The sequence below is a fragment of the Odontomachus brunneus genome, unplaced genomic scaffold, assembly GCF_010583005.1.
Source record: "Odontomachus brunneus isolate Ranch 3 - 2012 unplaced genomic scaffold, Obru_v1 Obru_scaffold_006, whole genome shotgun sequence".
Classification (NCBI taxonomy): domain Eukaryota; kingdom Metazoa; phylum Arthropoda; class Insecta; order Hymenoptera; family Formicidae; genus Odontomachus; species Odontomachus brunneus.
The window spans coordinates 36,151-53,072 of NW_022639456.1; the positions used below are offsets into that span (position 1 = coordinate 36,151).

The 16,922-nt window shown below is 36.9% G+C and overlaps 2 protein-coding genes across 5 annotated transcripts in view; one reads left to right on the plus strand and one right to left on the minus strand.

Annotated features, from left to right (window-relative positions):
- Positions 1-5,080, plus strand: part of LOC116851668 (cationic amino acid transporter 3) — a 7,715-nt gene extending 2,635 nt beyond the window's left edge. For all 3 annotated transcript variants that reach the window (XM_032831325.1, XM_032831320.1, XM_032831332.1), the window contains exons 2-11: positions 1,139-1,396; positions 1,747-1,875; positions 1,959-2,219; positions 2,514-2,797; positions 2,899-3,136; positions 3,276-3,378; positions 3,473-3,636; positions 3,735-3,901; positions 4,024-4,132; positions 4,211-5,080. In XM_032831325.1, the coding sequence (XP_032687216.1) occupies positions 1,168-1,396; positions 1,747-1,875; positions 1,959-2,219; positions 2,514-2,797; positions 2,899-3,136; positions 3,276-3,378; positions 3,473-3,636; positions 3,735-3,901; positions 4,024-4,132; positions 4,211-4,335 (1,809 nt within the window). In that variant the 5' untranslated portion in view covers positions 1,139-1,167 and the 3' untranslated portion in view covers positions 4,336-5,080. The remainder of the gene's footprint in view (positions 1-1,138; positions 1,397-1,746; positions 1,876-1,958; positions 2,220-2,513; positions 2,798-2,898; positions 3,137-3,275; positions 3,379-3,472; positions 3,637-3,734; positions 3,902-4,023; positions 4,133-4,210) is intronic.
- LOC116851632 (tectonin beta-propeller repeat-containing protein) lies at positions 4,683-14,172 on the minus strand. Of its 2 annotated transcripts, XM_032831251.1 has the most exons (25): positions 13,744-14,172; positions 13,418-13,666; positions 12,517-12,699; positions 11,869-12,021; positions 11,699-11,791; positions 11,394-11,574; positions 11,093-11,316; positions 10,475-10,678; positions 10,208-10,386; positions 9,940-10,072; positions 9,612-9,838; positions 9,367-9,501; positions 9,122-9,278; positions 8,873-9,035; positions 8,669-8,772; positions 8,421-8,563; positions 7,967-8,315; positions 7,716-7,866; positions 7,369-7,568; positions 7,031-7,240; positions 6,858-6,959; positions 6,552-6,687; positions 6,269-6,460; positions 6,006-6,163; positions 4,683-5,821 (listed from the first exon to the last, which is right to left on the minus strand). In XM_032831251.1, exons 2-25 carry the CDS (start codon positions 13,640-13,642, stop codon positions 5,771-5,773), a joined length of 4,053 nt encoding a protein of 1,350 aa, XP_032687142.1. In that variant the 5' UTR covers positions 13,643-13,666; positions 13,744-14,172; the 3' UTR covers positions 4,683-5,770. The 2 variants fall into 2 exon arrangements, with proteins under 2 accessions (XP_032687142.1, XP_032687150.1); XM_032831259.1 differs by lacking the exons at positions 13,418-13,666; positions 13,744-14,172 and having other exon boundaries at positions 11,869-12,087; positions 12,517-12,665.
- Between the last annotated feature and the right edge of the window lie 2,750 nt (positions 14,173-16,922).

The following is a 16,922-nucleotide window of genomic DNA, read 5'->3' on the forward strand; positions in this document are numbered from 1 at the left end:
ATATGACAGAGAGAGAGAGAGAGAGAGAGAGAGAGAGAGAGAGAGAGAGAGAGAGAGAGAGAGGGACCGAGAGAGAAGAATATATCGTTACTTGTTGAAAGCTGTTCAATTTTTACAAAAGTAACGTCAGTGTTAAATGCACTTGCACGTATTTTATCATTGATTCAAAGTGTGTCATTACTGCTTGTACTATTACGATTGTATGCTTTGTAACATAGAGATGAGAGCGCGCGCGTTTATCCTTGATGGGTATCGTTTTCGCGCAACGCGAATCCAAACGCAACGTTTACATACAACAACCAAGGTTACATACGACACGATTTATAGCTATAAAAAGACTTAAATTATCGTAGAAAGAATCTATTCATTGTGTCAGTTGAAATTACATGATATACATTCAACTCACTCAACACGAATCCCAATGCAGTTGAAATATTCAGACGTTCTTGCATCTTGCTCGATGGCTAGGATGGCAATGTTTCTGAACTGTGTCAAACTTTATGCTAATATGTGCGAATTTCCAAACAAGTAGAACGCGAAGTAAATGTATGTAGAGAATATGAGTGAACGGAGAGAAAGTGAAGCTTAGTTTTTTATGCAACGTCAAGGTCGAATTGTAGTAACGTTTAATCGGACAGGATTTATGCAACTTTAATCAACAACACGTTTCACTCGGTAAATTACGTAAAAATTGCAATCGTTTTCGAAACTTACTCGATGACTTTTTGAGTTTTTATGATATTTTCGTAAAGTTATTCGAGATATCGTGACGAAAATGCGTCAAGCTTTATCAATGAGAAGAAAAAAGAGGCCAAGCTTTCGTAATCTTTGCCTAAATATTATGTTTTTCCGTTCTTATCGTACCTGTGTTCAAACCGTTTATTAGAAGACAAGTCCGAGAAAGAGCTTCGAATTTCTTGAATTGTATATAAAGAATAGATGCACATGAATATATGCACATGCATATATGTCTGGAAAATTCACTTTCCAGAATCTTTAGAGCCTTGGAACAGGAGACAACACGTGTAAAAGCGGATGTCATATTTTTCAAACTGCCACGATACTGTACTAATTCTAATATTGCTTTCATTTTTATAAATAATAACTCATAAACTAACATATAACGTGATGTACGCAGGTGTGCGGAGAAGTCGCGAGGGTCGCGGTATGACGAGCCGACTGTGGAAAGTGTTATCGCGTAGACGCATCGAAGAAAATGAAGAAGGGAAAGGTGAGCTGGCACGGGTGCTCGGTTTATTCGATCTGACTGCGCTCGGCGTGGGTTCAACTCTTGGCTTGGGCGTTTACGTCCTTGCTGGAAGCGTAGCGAAAGACACAGCTGGACCTGCCGTTTGTATCTCTTTCCTCATAGCCGCCGTTGCGTCTGCTTTTGCGGGTAAAATATCCGACTACATTGGTCATAATATTATTAACATAATTCTTGCGGCTAAAGTCGAAGAACACATTATTTCACTTTTTTAACTGAAATTTTCTCATTTGCAAGTTGCAATTGCATATTTGTAAATGAAACTACTAATAAAGAACTGACGAATTGGGCACCCCCATGTACGTCAAAAAGTCACGATGACGTCACGACGACGAGAAAATGTCTAAAAAACTCCATCATTTCGATCATTTTCTCGTCTCACTTTCAACGTTATCGCGATTTTCTGTTTTGCTTAGGTTGGTCCGTTCTCTTTCATGGTACAGATATTTAACATGTCCATACCATTTACCATGCCGTAGGTATGTGCTACGCAGAATTCGCATCGAGAGTTCCAAAGGCCGGCTCAGCGTACGTTTATAGTTATGTAACAGTAGGCGAGTTTATTGCTTTCGTCATAGGGTGGAATTTAATTCTGGAATATGTAATAGGTGAGTGTGACACAAGGAGAGTCGAATATTAGTGATCATTAATGCGATTTGCAGTAACTCACGGAAAAATTCACCTTTTACAGGTACAGCGAGCGTAGCTCGAGGTCTCAGTAACTATATCGATGCACTGATAGGAAATGTCATTGGTGATACTATACGTTCCGTTATGCCTATAGACGTTCCCTTCTTGTCGGAGTATCCGGATTTCTTCGCTTTTGGAATGGTAATGCTACTAGCGGCCCTATTGTGCGTAGGAGTAAGGGAATCGTCCATTTTAAATAATATATTCACCGTTATAAACTTAACGACGATCGCGATCGTTATTGTCGCAGGATCGATAAAAGGTAAGCCGATAAGGCAAGTCGCGCGCACATTAGAATTTGTCTCGATACATCTCGTCGAGTCGCGAGGAGGAAATTAGGAAGTCGCGAGGAGGAAATTAGGAAATTAGCATCTCTGAAAGCGATGATCAATTTCGTAGAGACTCTGTGTCTTCTTTCTTCTTCATGATTGTAAAACTTTCACTCGGGCCGTCCTTTCTTTTTCTTTTCTCTCGTTCTTCCCGAAAGGTTGGTAAGATGTTGGACACTTGGTGTCGCGGATAATTTGATCGATTGCGCTACTTTAAATATTTGCAGCGAACCCATCAAATTGGTCGATCGCACCCGAGAATATTCCAGATACCGTGAGAAATGTTGGGACGGGTGGATTTGTGCCGTTCGGTGCCCGCGGAGTAATGATCGGTGCGGCAAAATGTTTTTACGGGTTCGTGGGATTCGACACCATTGCTACCACCGGCGAAGAAGCGAAGAATCCTCAGCGTCATATTCCTTTAGCGATCGTATTATCCTTAATTATTATATTCATAGCGTATTTCAGTATTTCCACGGTCCTGACGATGATGTTGCCTTATTACGCTCAGGTACTATTCACACTATAAAAACAGATTGCGGAATCTTACTTGGAATGCGCAACGGTCTGAATAAATGCGAGACTGTCTAAAGTGAGTGAATTCGCGTTTAGAATGCAGACGCACCGTTTCCACATGCATTCGACGAGATCGGATGGCCTGTCATTAAATGGATCGTCAACATAGGTGCGATATTCGCGCTATGTACTAGTCTCTTGGGCGCCATGTTCCCATTGCCCCGCGTACTGTACGCCATGGCTAGCGATGGAATAATATTCAAGACTCTTTCCAAAGTACATCCTAAAACTATGACACCTATATACGGCACGTTGATGTCTGGTTTGTTTATCGGTTGGTTCAAATTCAAAATCAAATTATGCGGAACATCCTTTTGATGCTTCGTATACATACATATACATATATACATACATATACACACGTGTATATGTGTGTGTGTATTTATGTATGTATATATGTATATATATTGTAGGTCTGATGACGCTCATTTTTAACCTGCAACAATTGATCGACATGATGTCTATCGGTACTCTACTCGCATACACAATAGTAGCGATATGCGTATTAGTGTTGAGGTAACATATCGATTGTTTGTTTGTTAATTTATTTAGCGATCAGCTAATAAATAACTTAGAGTATATCTATATATGTAATTGCTTTCTGCTGTAGATATCAAAAGGGAGAAAATTCTTGCAACGCTCATGCTGCACCACCAAAGAGTAATTATCAGCTTACACCTGTAAATCTATTCAAAGAATTATTCAATTTGCATAATCAAAAGGAACCGACACAGCTTTCCAACAAAATTGCCAGTATCAGCATCGTTTTACTCTGTGAGTTTCTGTTGATCGCATAGGATATTATAGCGCAAACTACCCCCTTCCTCTTATTGTAGGTATAAATTGTCTGTAATCTACAACAATTGTTACAGGTATTATTATATGTATTATCGCTTTTTTTATTAATAATATGGGCACACAGTTGGTCGCTGGAGACGCTATAGTATCTGTGATACTAGTTATAGTCATGATGATTCTTTTTTTGAATATAGCAGCAGTCGGTAGGCAACCGGTACAAAAAATTGAGTTATCTTTCAAGGTAAGAATACAAATACACACCGAATGGGTACAGTAATACCGCATCGTGTTGCAACGATGCGGCAACTTCGAAGATTATCGATATCAATGTAATATTTTTCTTATATATACATGTATATACAGGTACCTCTCGTGCCACTTATTCCATGTCTTAGTATTTTTACGAATATATATTTAATGTTGCAACTAGATGTTTTTACGTGGATTAGATTCGCTGTTTGGCTATTGATCGGTAAGTCCCTATAAAATGCACATAATGAAAATCATCTAAAAGTTATTCAAAAGTTGAAAATCTATTTGTTATGCGTAGGTTTCTGCATCTATGGTTTTTACGGAATTACCCATAGTGAGCAAGGCAAAAGAAATAAGGCGGAAAATGACAAATTACAACAAAAGTGTGTGGAAAAATTTAGGATAATGATCACATATCCATAGAAATTTATGCGAAAAAAGAAAAGGAAGAAGCAAAGGAGTTTCAGACATAAAAATTTCCTCTTATGAGCCGAAAAAACAACTGAAAAGACAATGTTACACTAATACAAAAAGATATATACGTTTATTACGCCTAAAGTTCGGCCATACTTATAGATAGAGCGCACGCAGATTTATTTTTTGCTATTTTTTTTTAGTGTTCATCTTTCTAGCGAGAGTATAGTGGAAAATATCATTTCTTTTGTCCTGTTTCCACATATATTTTTGCGCTACGTTTATGTTTCATATATCTTTGATGTAGTGATAATAATTGCACCATGTGATGTAAAAAAAACGTATACACGCGCAAAAACGTGCAAATGTACTTTATTACGCGACAGTTTTTTATAAAACAGAAATAATATGCTCTTTGTACATCGGTAAAAGAAAAAACGAGATACTTTGATACAGAATAATATTTTCGACATATTAGCAATGTATACACTTGACAACATTCATAAATAGATTAATTATGTTACACTAATGTGTTGAATCTTAATCGTTATCTCTCATCATAGTATACCAAATGATAAATAATAAAAAATAAAACTGATGACATGCTGTAAGATTTTATTAGTTATACCAGGATTTAGTGTGTGATGATCATTGTGAATAACTTAAGAAAGAAGAATATATACTAATATAAAAGTGTAATATATATATATATATATATATATATATATATATATATATATATATATATATATATTATCAATGAAATTATACTCCTGACATGCATATTTTTTTGATCGCTGGAATGTCGTATATCACAAAATAGTAATTTTAATTTTACTATACTTTTATATAAGCATTTTGTGCTGTTATGCGCTAATCATAGATGCTATTTGTCAGACTGTTATCTTTCATGTCCTAGCAATACTAGAAAAATAATAAAGTGTTCATATAACAATTATTATTTTATCCTGTAGGCATACTTTGACGAAAATAATAAATTTACACGATTATATATATCGCAATTTCGAAATGATATATACGTAAAATTTACGCGCACGTGTGTTCTACATAGTTCTATATTGTCTATATTTCAAATAAAGAACTTTATTAAAAATATATAGCTATCTACGCGCGCGCGCGCGCGTGTGTGTGTAGACATTACCATTTTTAATAAAGCTTTTTCTATGTGTGTTTATATTCCATATAGTTTTTGACTAGAAAAGAAATGTTTAATATGGTAATGTTAATATGTTGGTTTTTAATTCTTAAGTAATTAATTGTATATAATTGACGATTAAAGATTGGAAATATAATCCGCATAGATCGCATAGACGCGTGTTTGTATATGCACGTTTATACACACATAACATTATATAGTACAAGGCAATCACATAAAATTGCTAATTACTTTATGTTAGCATAGTCAATTTTAGATCTATCGCAGTCATTTCGTCTTATTTATAAGTCCTCCGAGACTTATATTTTGCCAGTTTGCCTGTCAAGAATAAAATTGATTTTTTTTAGTTGTTAAAAATATTGTGTGTGGATGTGTGTGTATGTATATCATGTTATTATTTTCTATTAAAAAGATAATTGGTTATATGTAATTTCACGTTACGTATCTTTCTATGTGCCTAAAATTAACTCTAAATTAGCTTGTTTAAATTTCCTCTACTTACTCCTATACCAGTTACCCAGCCAGTTCCAGCTGGATTCTCATGAGTAACACCAATTCTTCGACAGATAATGCCAGCTCCTGACGTTGCCCAAACTTGTCCCTGTCCCCTTGAAACGGATACATGTCGGAATCCTTGCTTAGCATTTGCCACTGACATATCTAGAAAAATTGAGGTTTGATTTAATTTTAATTTAGAAGATATGTAAAAACCGCTTTTAAGAGAGCGCGATATATGTGTGTATGTGTGAACAGGATCATATATACCTATATGAATAGGATCATTTGGCATAGCGGGTAATGTTTGCCAATGAGTTCCTTCGGGAAAAACATTCGACTGTACGTCCCGACGCACTGACAATCTACCCGCTGTATCTAATGCCCATACCACATCGTATCCCACCGAAATCTGCTTCAATTGAGCTCCTGAAGGTGGCTCGACGTTTTGCCATTGTATGCCTAAATTGTTCGACAAAACACTGACTGTCCTGAATTACGATTAAATGCGATACAACATCTAGCTGAACCTCTTCAGTAAATTGTTACAAACCAGTTGGTTTCGCAGCACTGATCCCTAATCTCCAACAGGAGGAACCATTTTTTCCGACAGCCCAAACTTGTCCACACGGGCCACACGATATACTAATTAACGGTTGATCACTCGGTATATGTTCCCATGACACCCCCTGTTTAATGTTAATAGAACATTAATCGCACACAAGTTTATTCAAAAACTATTGCCACAGTCGCTTCAACGAATACTGTGATAGTCTAAAATGAATTTTTCACTTAACAAATGCCAAATGTTGTTATACATATAAAAGAAAGGAAAAAAAAAATATTAAAATGTTCGTACCATTGGACAAGACTCCGACACACCTCGCCTGAATAAAGCTTCACCGTTCGCAGCAACTGCCCAGACATGAATAGGAGTGTCTGTGGCAGGTTTTCCTGTTGCCTAGTTAAGAATGCCAAATAGTGAATACGTGCTCACCCGAAGCGCCAAAGATAAAATCGTAAAGGACATACGTATAAGGAGACATCGACGAGTTTGGTATTTCCCAGCTCTTGCCACGGCCCACTGGTTGTCAATTGACATCTTCTAAACCATCGTCTTCGTCGAACGTAATCGGTAAACTGTTTTTTGCCGTGATATTGCGAAGGAAAATCGGTGGCGTATTGCCAACCGTCTCTGTCAACACCACCGGGTGTATGAAAGTCGACAATCCAATCCGATACCTTTGGAATATCGGTATTTTAGTTACGTAATTTAGTTAGCGCGGAAAGGTAAATCGCGCGCGTCGGCAACCAACTGTTTCAGACGAGATTAATACCGCTGTCAATACAGGTTCTTTGCGTCCGCTTACCCAGTGCCAGTGCATCGACAATAACTTGGTATGCTCTCGCGTACATTTGTGCCGACCGGTCGCGTCACTCCACATATAACGATCCGTAGGGAGTCCATGCGCGGTATATCCAGTTACTGGATTCCAACGTTGATTTTCGTAAACGTAATAATTGTGAGTATCCACCATAGTATTGATTCCGGTATTACTAGTGGCCAATCCTGCACAATGTCTTTTCGTCAACGATTCGTGCCATATCAAGATTGCTTCGATGTAGACATAATCATACTTGACTTGAATGTAATTTAACGGCGGAGTAATTTAACTATTTTATTACAAATAAATAATTAGAGGAAGACAATGAATACCTTTGAGAAATGCGCCTCCCCAGCCACCCGTGTATACCCAAGCAGTACTATCGTAACCGATACCCCAAGTAACGCCCGTGGAACACGTTTCAACCTTTTTCAGGTGTCCGCCAATTTGTCTCCAAAACATCGTGCTCGGCTCGATAATTACCTGTCCGAGGTAACAAAGAAATGTTTTTGAAATATCTCATCGCGACCGGTTGGTCAATATAACGCAAGAATATAACGTCGTGATAAAAGGCTCCACTTACGGATGTAGATTTATATGTGATATTACATAAAGTCAACAGTCCCTTAATGCGTAAATGCGTGATACTTTGCGGAGATATTCTGTGGCTATAAAAGGTATATTCGCTATCATTAATAAAAATTCTATAACCGCGTTCTTCGCAAACGATATATAGCGTGAAGTCACAGCCTGCCTTCAATGGACTACCTCCGTTTCTTTCCTCATCCCCCCACTGTCCATTCTGATATGTGTTCCGTACAATAATATTTTCTTTGAGTCTTGGATTAAAATGAAGTGCTACGTCGTGATTATCTGTCACAGCTTTTTGTTTCACGAACGTTGTAGTGTAACAAACCAAATTGAAATGCAACCTAAAATGATATTGAGTTTAATAATTCCATTAAATGATTTGAACAATCAGGTGCGCACAACTGTTGAAACACAATAATACAGCTATTGAATTTTGTCCAATTTACCTGTCGGCGTCGTCGTGGATACACACTGCAATTTTCAAGCTACTACCGCACCCAAAGCCATTTTGCAGTATGCTCTCGAACGGCAAATCTTTACCGCTAACGTCCATTTCTTGTACGTATCCGTCCTCGGATAGCTGATACTCCTATACATGACAAAAAATGTAATGTGGTGAGGAAAAATGGTCTCGCGATTTGTGAAATGATGAAACAGCATAACAGCGTATTTGTCAGTTTATATATTTTATTACCTCTGCAATCGCAGGATCGAATACATAAACATCGCCCAGTGCGGTTGTGACCCAGATCGAATTTGGATTAGGTGTACAGTACACATTGTTCATCTGACAAGATACTGTAAAAAAAAATAGACGACATAATTCCTCCTCATGTCCTCATGTCAGGCCACCTTTGCGCACCTATATATTCTAATTTTTCAGAAATCGTCTCCTTACCTGACGTCAAATGTGCCAACCAATCTTCCATTTCAGTATCAGTAGCAAACTGTAACCTGATTACTTTGGAGCGAGTCAATTTCGGGGTGTAAACCGCTATCCTTGGATTACCTGGCTCACTGCAGCAAACAACACATGTAATTTCCGAGACAGGAAATTGTATCTGTAATACAAGAGAATCGTCTTTCAAGTTACATGTCGAAAATACACAAACGATTTAATTGATAAAAATGTTAAGGATAAACTCACCACGCTTGTTACGCCATCTGAATTTAAAATGATCAAGGTCCCGGAATCTAATGATCCAGTATCACTGCTTATCCATTCCAGTTCGATCTTGCAATCTTCGTATAAGGTGCCACCTTTAATTTTACATTTAGCGTCGCCAGTCTTAACCCAAGATGATCTATGTGACAGAATTTGCTTTATAAGTAAAATATACTTCTCTAAGGCTACGCGTAGGCGCTGTCGATACAGGCATTTTTTTCGCTCACTTTTCGACGGCTCTTTCATACACTATTGAAGAATCGAGTAATACTCTTTTCAACCTCGACTTTAATTCATCTAAAATATATATTCTCCACGGCTCCCCAGTTTCCCTTTGTATTGTACCATTGCTGTCCGCAATCCTGTCCAATCGAGATCGTTGTTAACAGATTGTCACATAGTTCCACATTACGACCCCTCGATTCGTGATATTCCATATTCAGACTATAGCGCAAATAATAAATTGCTTTACCATTTCGGTGGATTGATCGGATCGACGTAGCATGCCCCAGCTTCCACTTTGTGCCACAACACATCACACTCGGCCCAGTATATTATTCCCGCACTCTCATCTTCACCGTATACTCCAGAATCCCCGGTTAAATCTGGATCAAATATGCTCCCGTCAGTTTCCGGATGCGCTTCGACACCTACCATGGAACCGACAGAATGAACGGGACTCCAAGCGGCAGGATTTATCTATTGCAATAGATAATTAATTATAATTCTCTCTTTTTCTCCTTCTCTCGTGTGCTTGATATAGTAATCAATATTTCAATCAATATCAAAAGCACTTGAACCTTGACAGTACTACTCATCCCTTTCCCCGAAACGACTATGGACTCTCCACTTTTTGCTAAAGATTCATTAGATATAGTTATGCTAGCAACACTCGCTTCGTTCAGATCACCTGCGTCTACGGAATTTGCAGACCTAGCAATCACAACGCAAAAAGATAATATTAATATCGTAAACGTTGTTGTGTGCTATTATTGTTATCGCGTATATTATCACTGTATAATTATTTTTATAACCAAAAATATCGTGGACATGCTTCTCTCTCTTCACCTCTTTTTCTCTTCATTTAAATATATATCTTGAAAAGATGTTTGTTGAATATTTTTTGCGGATGCACCATCACCGGTGCGTTGCCACAATTTTAAAGATGTGGGTGTTGGTGCTGAACGCGATTGTTCTTCCCATTCTCTAACTAATGTTGTACCTTCGCTAGTGCTGTGAGGCCGATTCTATACAAAGAGAAAGATTCAATTAGGAATGCAAAGTCAAGTTTTCGTCATTATTTCGTCGTATAAGCAAATGAATGAAAGATACTACCAAAGAACTCCAGCTCTGATGACGCTGCTGCTGCGGTGTACCACATGTGCTGTGCCTATTGCTAGACGACAAGCTGGCATTGCTGCTTGCTCTGCTCAGCTGAAGCGGTGCGTTTATTAATCTCCACTTTTTTCCCGTTAATTCCGAGCGTGTGATGCCAGTGCGATAATACAAACATCGATCGTCATGACCGATAGCCCAAACCTTTCGTAGAACAAGTGATAAATATAAAGTGATATAACGCCCGTGATATAAATAGACGAAAAATACACGCTAGATTCGAATTGTATACCATGGTGAAGCATGGTAAAGTGGATTGTAACAAGAGATACAAGGTTTTGCATTCGTCGGCAAATTTTGATTCCGCATGGTCTGTTGTTTGTAGCTGCACTGCTGCACTGGTTAGGTAAAATGAGATATATCTTTTCTCGTTCTAATTTATTGCACCAGTGTACACCAGTTCGGTAGTGCAGCTACAAAGGACAGATCAATTGATTCCCATCGATCTCACTTTTTCTGTACTTAATCTTTTATTTGATTGAGACTAACCTGATATATCGCTACGTAACGGATATACAATGTTCTTGCGTGAACTAATAGTTAATAATATATTATTACCTGATCGTTTGGAGCAACAGATACTAGGGCCATTTTGCTTAACATTTCGACCCAACCAGTTCCAGTGGCCAATTGCTCGCAAACACCGCTCATTTCGCCTTTAATACCTTTTCGAAACCATACTCCACCGTCGTGCGTTACAGCCCATACGGTGTCGGTACCCACGCTAACTTGTATCAGTCTTAAATCTTTTTGGGGTGGTTCCACTTCTGACCAATCATCACCTTCGATACATTCCGTCGTACATTTACGTATACTATTAATGATAATTATAATACATCCTATAATTGCGCTTATTTACCCATTGGATTGTCTCTCGTTACACCCGTACGGACTAACGCTTTGCCCATCATAACCACAGCCCAGACAAGACCAGTTATTCCAACACTAATTTGACACACTTCGTAGCCATTTGTCAACTTGATGGAGCTCCACCTTTGTCCTTCAGGACAAGTTGTACTTGTTCCAACGCGGAACATTACCTGAGAAATTGTAAAAAGAAAAGAAAAACACATATTTAAGGCTGCTAAGACTGGTTACGTTACATTATCGATGTAATAAGTGTCTTGAAAAAAAAAAAAAGAAAGGTCATGTTAAAAGTTATACCCTTCCATGAGCAGTTACAGCCCAGACTACCAAGCTTCCAGGACTACCTCCAGGCATTACATTTCCACCCACAGCTACATCGATAAAAGGTTCCTGAAAATGTTTAACATGTTCTTTATTAGCTTTTCGAGTGCGTGCGCACGAAAAGACTCACTGGAGTGTTCCATCACCTTGGTTGGATCTTTATGAAGGGGCGCAATAGCGCACCACGAATTCATAGCACTATATCTCCGATAACGGACCCATTTACGTCTCCTTACACAAGATTTCCACTGCTTTTTTGTAGTGTATGTAGCTGGAAAATCAATTGCGTACGTCCATCCCTATCAAAATATCAGATTCTCTGTGATCATAAGATTCTCTTTGGTCGTGGGCAACTGATAACAAATCTATACATAAACAAAACCTTATGAAGAACACATAATACTTGTAAAAAACAAGAAACATATCTCAATTATGCAGTGTATTGTATAAATGTTAATGAAGGTTACAAAGAATCTAAGATTCTTCTGTATCCTCGGTACGCATGCGATCCTAAATTACTGGCAATTGTACAGGCTTATACTTTAGTGAAATATACAAATATCGCAAAAAGAGATATATGAACATACTTTAGAGAAATATGTTTCCCATAAAAAATAATTGAGTTTTTTTAATCATAAGGATTATATTTCAATACTGCACATACGAGTTTATTTACACAGAGTAAAATAATAAGAGCTAAATTCTTTTTTGTAAAATAAGAAGGAAACTTCACTATTAACTTCAATATGACCAAATATAAATCAGAATATTGCTACGGAAAAAAATATATTTACATCGTGATCTAATGGTTGACCATCTAATGTTGTTTCTATCTGCCAATCACCTTCCCATTGCCATGCCATTGATGGTAACTTCACCTTGTCTCTGCTGCGATCAACTGTACCATCTTGATTTGAAAAATTATATCTGTCGGTTGGAAGCAATCTTCCACTAAAACCTTCTAAAGGTAGCCACCGCTAAAATTTGTATTATTTATTTATTTGTCTCTTTACATAAATATAATATTTATTTTGGTCCCTAAATAAATTATAGACAATGTGTGTGTGTGTGTGCATGATGTGTGTGTGTGTGTGTATACAGGCTATCTGATGCAAGACAACATATATGAAGGTAGAATATGTCCACCTGAGCACAAAAATTTCTAACAGTTTGCAATCATGTGTGAAATTTCAGACATTCTGCATATATACGTGTGTGTGTGTATGTGTATGTACAAGGTATCCCAGCATAAGAATACCAAAATATCTTTTGTTTTTAATATGAAAAATATTTAGAGCATAACTTGAATGGTTCCAAAGCTGGAATATCATATAATAAAAGATGAAAGGAAAATTTTTTTGTGATAATTTTTTTAGAAATTTCTGAAGATCCCTGATATTTTTTTGTAGAAAAATATGTATTTTTTTCTATTGCATCTTGTAGTAAATGTTGAAATGCATGTCTGAACTTTGAGAAGACTTTGAACATAAATAAAGCAGTCAAATTCCAACACAGTATTAAAAAAAAAATGATACAAAAAATAAATGAAAAAAAAAGTATACGAAAAAAAATTATTGCAAAAAATTTTCCTCCTATAGTATTCCTCCTTCAGAACCATTCAAATTGTGCTCTAAATCTTTCGCACATTATTAAAAAAAAGATATTTAGATGTTATGCTGGATATCTTAAACACACCTCATTTTCATAAGTTTCCTCTTTTATCCTGATCGGTATGTCTAGGCCGTGAACGTGAACGTAAACTTGGCGATCTCCACCAATGGCCCACATAAAATGAGGCACTGCCGACAGCTGCTTAAATTCCAGACCTAAATACATGAACTCACGCCACATGTTTCCAGACGTTGACAGTCCGAACACACGTCCTTCATTGTTAATAGCGTATAGATATGAACTCGGCATTTTTATATTATTTTATAAATTTACCTGTAAACAAACATACTGTCGTAAACAAATATGTAATATACATTTTTAAACGCAATTTGAAAGGGAATAATACGTACCGATTTATTAGCAAATACTACTTTATCGTTCCATCATCAATCACACATCGGGAAAGGATGCTGCTGTCCAATTAGTTATATCATTGAATTATATATGACGCATCGGATAAGACACTAGTCATTCCTCAGAAATGATTATCATTCCTTTTCATAAATTGTGACACCTTACCTTCGTATGTCAATAATATAATATACCATACACACACTACACGTATTAAACACAGCCTTCTATATAATATCTAGACTGCTAATTAGATATAGTTTAGCAGAGAGAAGCCTGAGAGCGGCGACGCCATTCATTTTGGCTGACACCGATTTTTTCTCTAGAGACCCTTCGAGAGAGACTGGACAAACTGACGGTCACCAATATGTGAGCTCGTAAGAAGTGCGTGGTCTGTACTTTTTCGCTGCACTAGTGCAATGAGTAGAGTGAGACGAGTATATTTTTTCTCACTCTAATGCTCCTGCACACAGAACGCGGTAATGCTTGCCGCGCAGCAGAAGTTCGCGCGACAACCAATCAATATGCTGCTTTCCGTAATAACCTTCTAGCTCTTACGGAAAAACAACATATTGATTGGCTGTCGCGCGGACTTCCGCCGCGCGGCAAGCATTACCGTGTCCTGTGTGCAGAAACCATAACTTATGTTGGCGCTGCCATTTTGTGAGCAAAAATCACGTGCACCAATCACGCGGAAACCGTTGTGTCCAGTCTCTACTCAGGTCTCTATTTCTCGCTGATTCGATGCGCCATCTGCACCTATTTTAGAGATGCAACACATTCTTTACGCCCATTTTCAGACACTACCGGTAAAGTGTAGATTTGGTGCGTGCACTGCAATATACCCAGCAAGCAACGATGTTCACGAAACGTCCATCGGACGTCCATATAATGTCCAATCGCGAAAAGTCCACGTTTAAAATGAACGTTCAATAAACGTTCAATAAACGTTCAATAAATGTTTGTGTAGTCGGAAAAAAGATTGTCACAACTTCTACAATGAATGTTAAAACAAACCACTAGTTTCTGAGATGTGAACATCCCTGCTCACACACACAGATAAAGCTGCGCAATACGTTTTGTACCAATTTCGGCTGTCACGAGAAATAGTGCGTTGGAAGGGCTACTGAATTTAGGCCTGCAACCAAAGAGAGAGAGAGAGACGAGTGACAGTTCGTTCGCATGTTATGTCAAGAGATTAATTTACGTAAAAGGTTAATTACGTTAAGAAGTTAATTTACGGTATTATATTTATTACACGGTATTAAATTTATATTGTTAATGTTGCTTGTGCCGTGATATTTTCAGAGAAGAGATAAGAATATCACATCAGATAAGTATCGTTGAATATAGAAAAATATATCTAAAGAATAAAGAATTCGAATGCTTTGTGTCGTTTTTAATCTTTGCAGGTACAGATCTAATAGTTATAAAAGAGGAGAAGGATAGAGAACGAGAATAGTAAATAAAGTATAGACAGATGGAGAAGAAGAGGAGACTGAGATAGACAAAAAGCACATATGAGTGAGCTAAACCAGGCCATTTGGCGTTTTTTCGTTTCGTGACCACGATACCGTTTGGTTGGTTGGTTTGGTCCACTTAATACTCGCAACACCTCGAGCAACAAAGGGCGCATTCAGTAGAAAAAGCGCTTAGTGAGCAATCAACGATTATTGGTTCTTGCTATTAGATCCCTAAATCTAGACCAATTACATTGACAAATTACTCAACTGTTGTGCAACTGTTGAGTCTGCTAAATGCAGCCAAAGATAGAATGACGCTCGTGGCGTTGCGAGCTTTAAGTGGACCAAACTAACCAACCAAACGCCACCGTAATTACGAAACGAAAAAACGCTTATTGCGTCATCATGCGCAATAGTACACTTTATATTTACATCATAGGTTCAAACATTTATGGAGATATATCTGAAGGTCGTTCTACATTATGGGTGCTTTCCAATTGCTTAACACTTCTTGACACACACGTACACAGAAATGCACAAAGTGTAACGTTGTGCACGACTCAATTGGAACAAAGTGTGTACTAATGTGTATGTATGTCGGATAGGGTTAGAATTATTTTTCAACATGCCCATACCTTGGTATTTTTTAATAATAATTAATAAGATCTAAATAATAAAAAAGATACTATCCACTTCACGTCGCAAATGGCTGCATTCAGCAGACTCAACAGTTGCACAACAGTTGAGTAATTTGTCAATGTAATTGGTCCAGATTTAGGGATCTAATAGCAAGAACCAATAATCGTTGATTGCTCACTGAGCGCTTTTTCAACTGAATGCGCCCATTGACAAATTACTCAACTGTTGTGCAACTGTTGAGTCTGCTGAATGCAGCCAATGTAGAACGACTTTTAAGCAATTAGAAAACACCCATTATTTTGCTATATGGGTGCGTTCTTTTATTCGCAACAGATACAACCCGATGTATCCGATGCATAATTTAATCGTTCTGTATATCCAGTGCGCACATCAAGCTGCAGACTGCGTACATCTTAACCGTTCTTTAAGCAGAATTGTGCAGCTGCTTGCAACTTTTAGCATCCCAATCCAAGCGGCTGCCGAAAAATTGTAGCCTGAGTTCCGAATGCAGGAACTTTAAGTACGAATACGGTTCTTTGGTGTGCAAAAAGTAGTGCGTTTCTCAAACAGCACACAATATTTATGATAAATATTTATTTCGAATTATTTCTTAAAAATATTATATAAATATAATATAAATATTTTATATACATGAAGAAAAAATATTAAAAATATTATTGAAAATATTATTAAAATATTATTGAAAATATTATTAAAATATTATTGAAAATATTATTAAAATACAGGCTAAATATTTTATACAATATTTATAGTAAACGGAAAATAAATATTTGTAGTAATATTTTGTAAATATATCTATTTACAAATATTATATATGAAAAAAATAAATTATTATTAAAAATAGTAGTATTAAAAAGTAATTATTTAAAATTATTAAATTAATAAAAAAATAAGAAATTCGAATCTCATCAATGGTACGCAAATTTTTAAAGTACAATTTAAATTCAATTAAGTAGCGTGTGAAACAATAAAATGGAAATTTTAAGAAAAATTCAGGAAAAGAGAAAAATGTATATAAATGTATATATTTTAATAAATATTTTTATAATATTTAT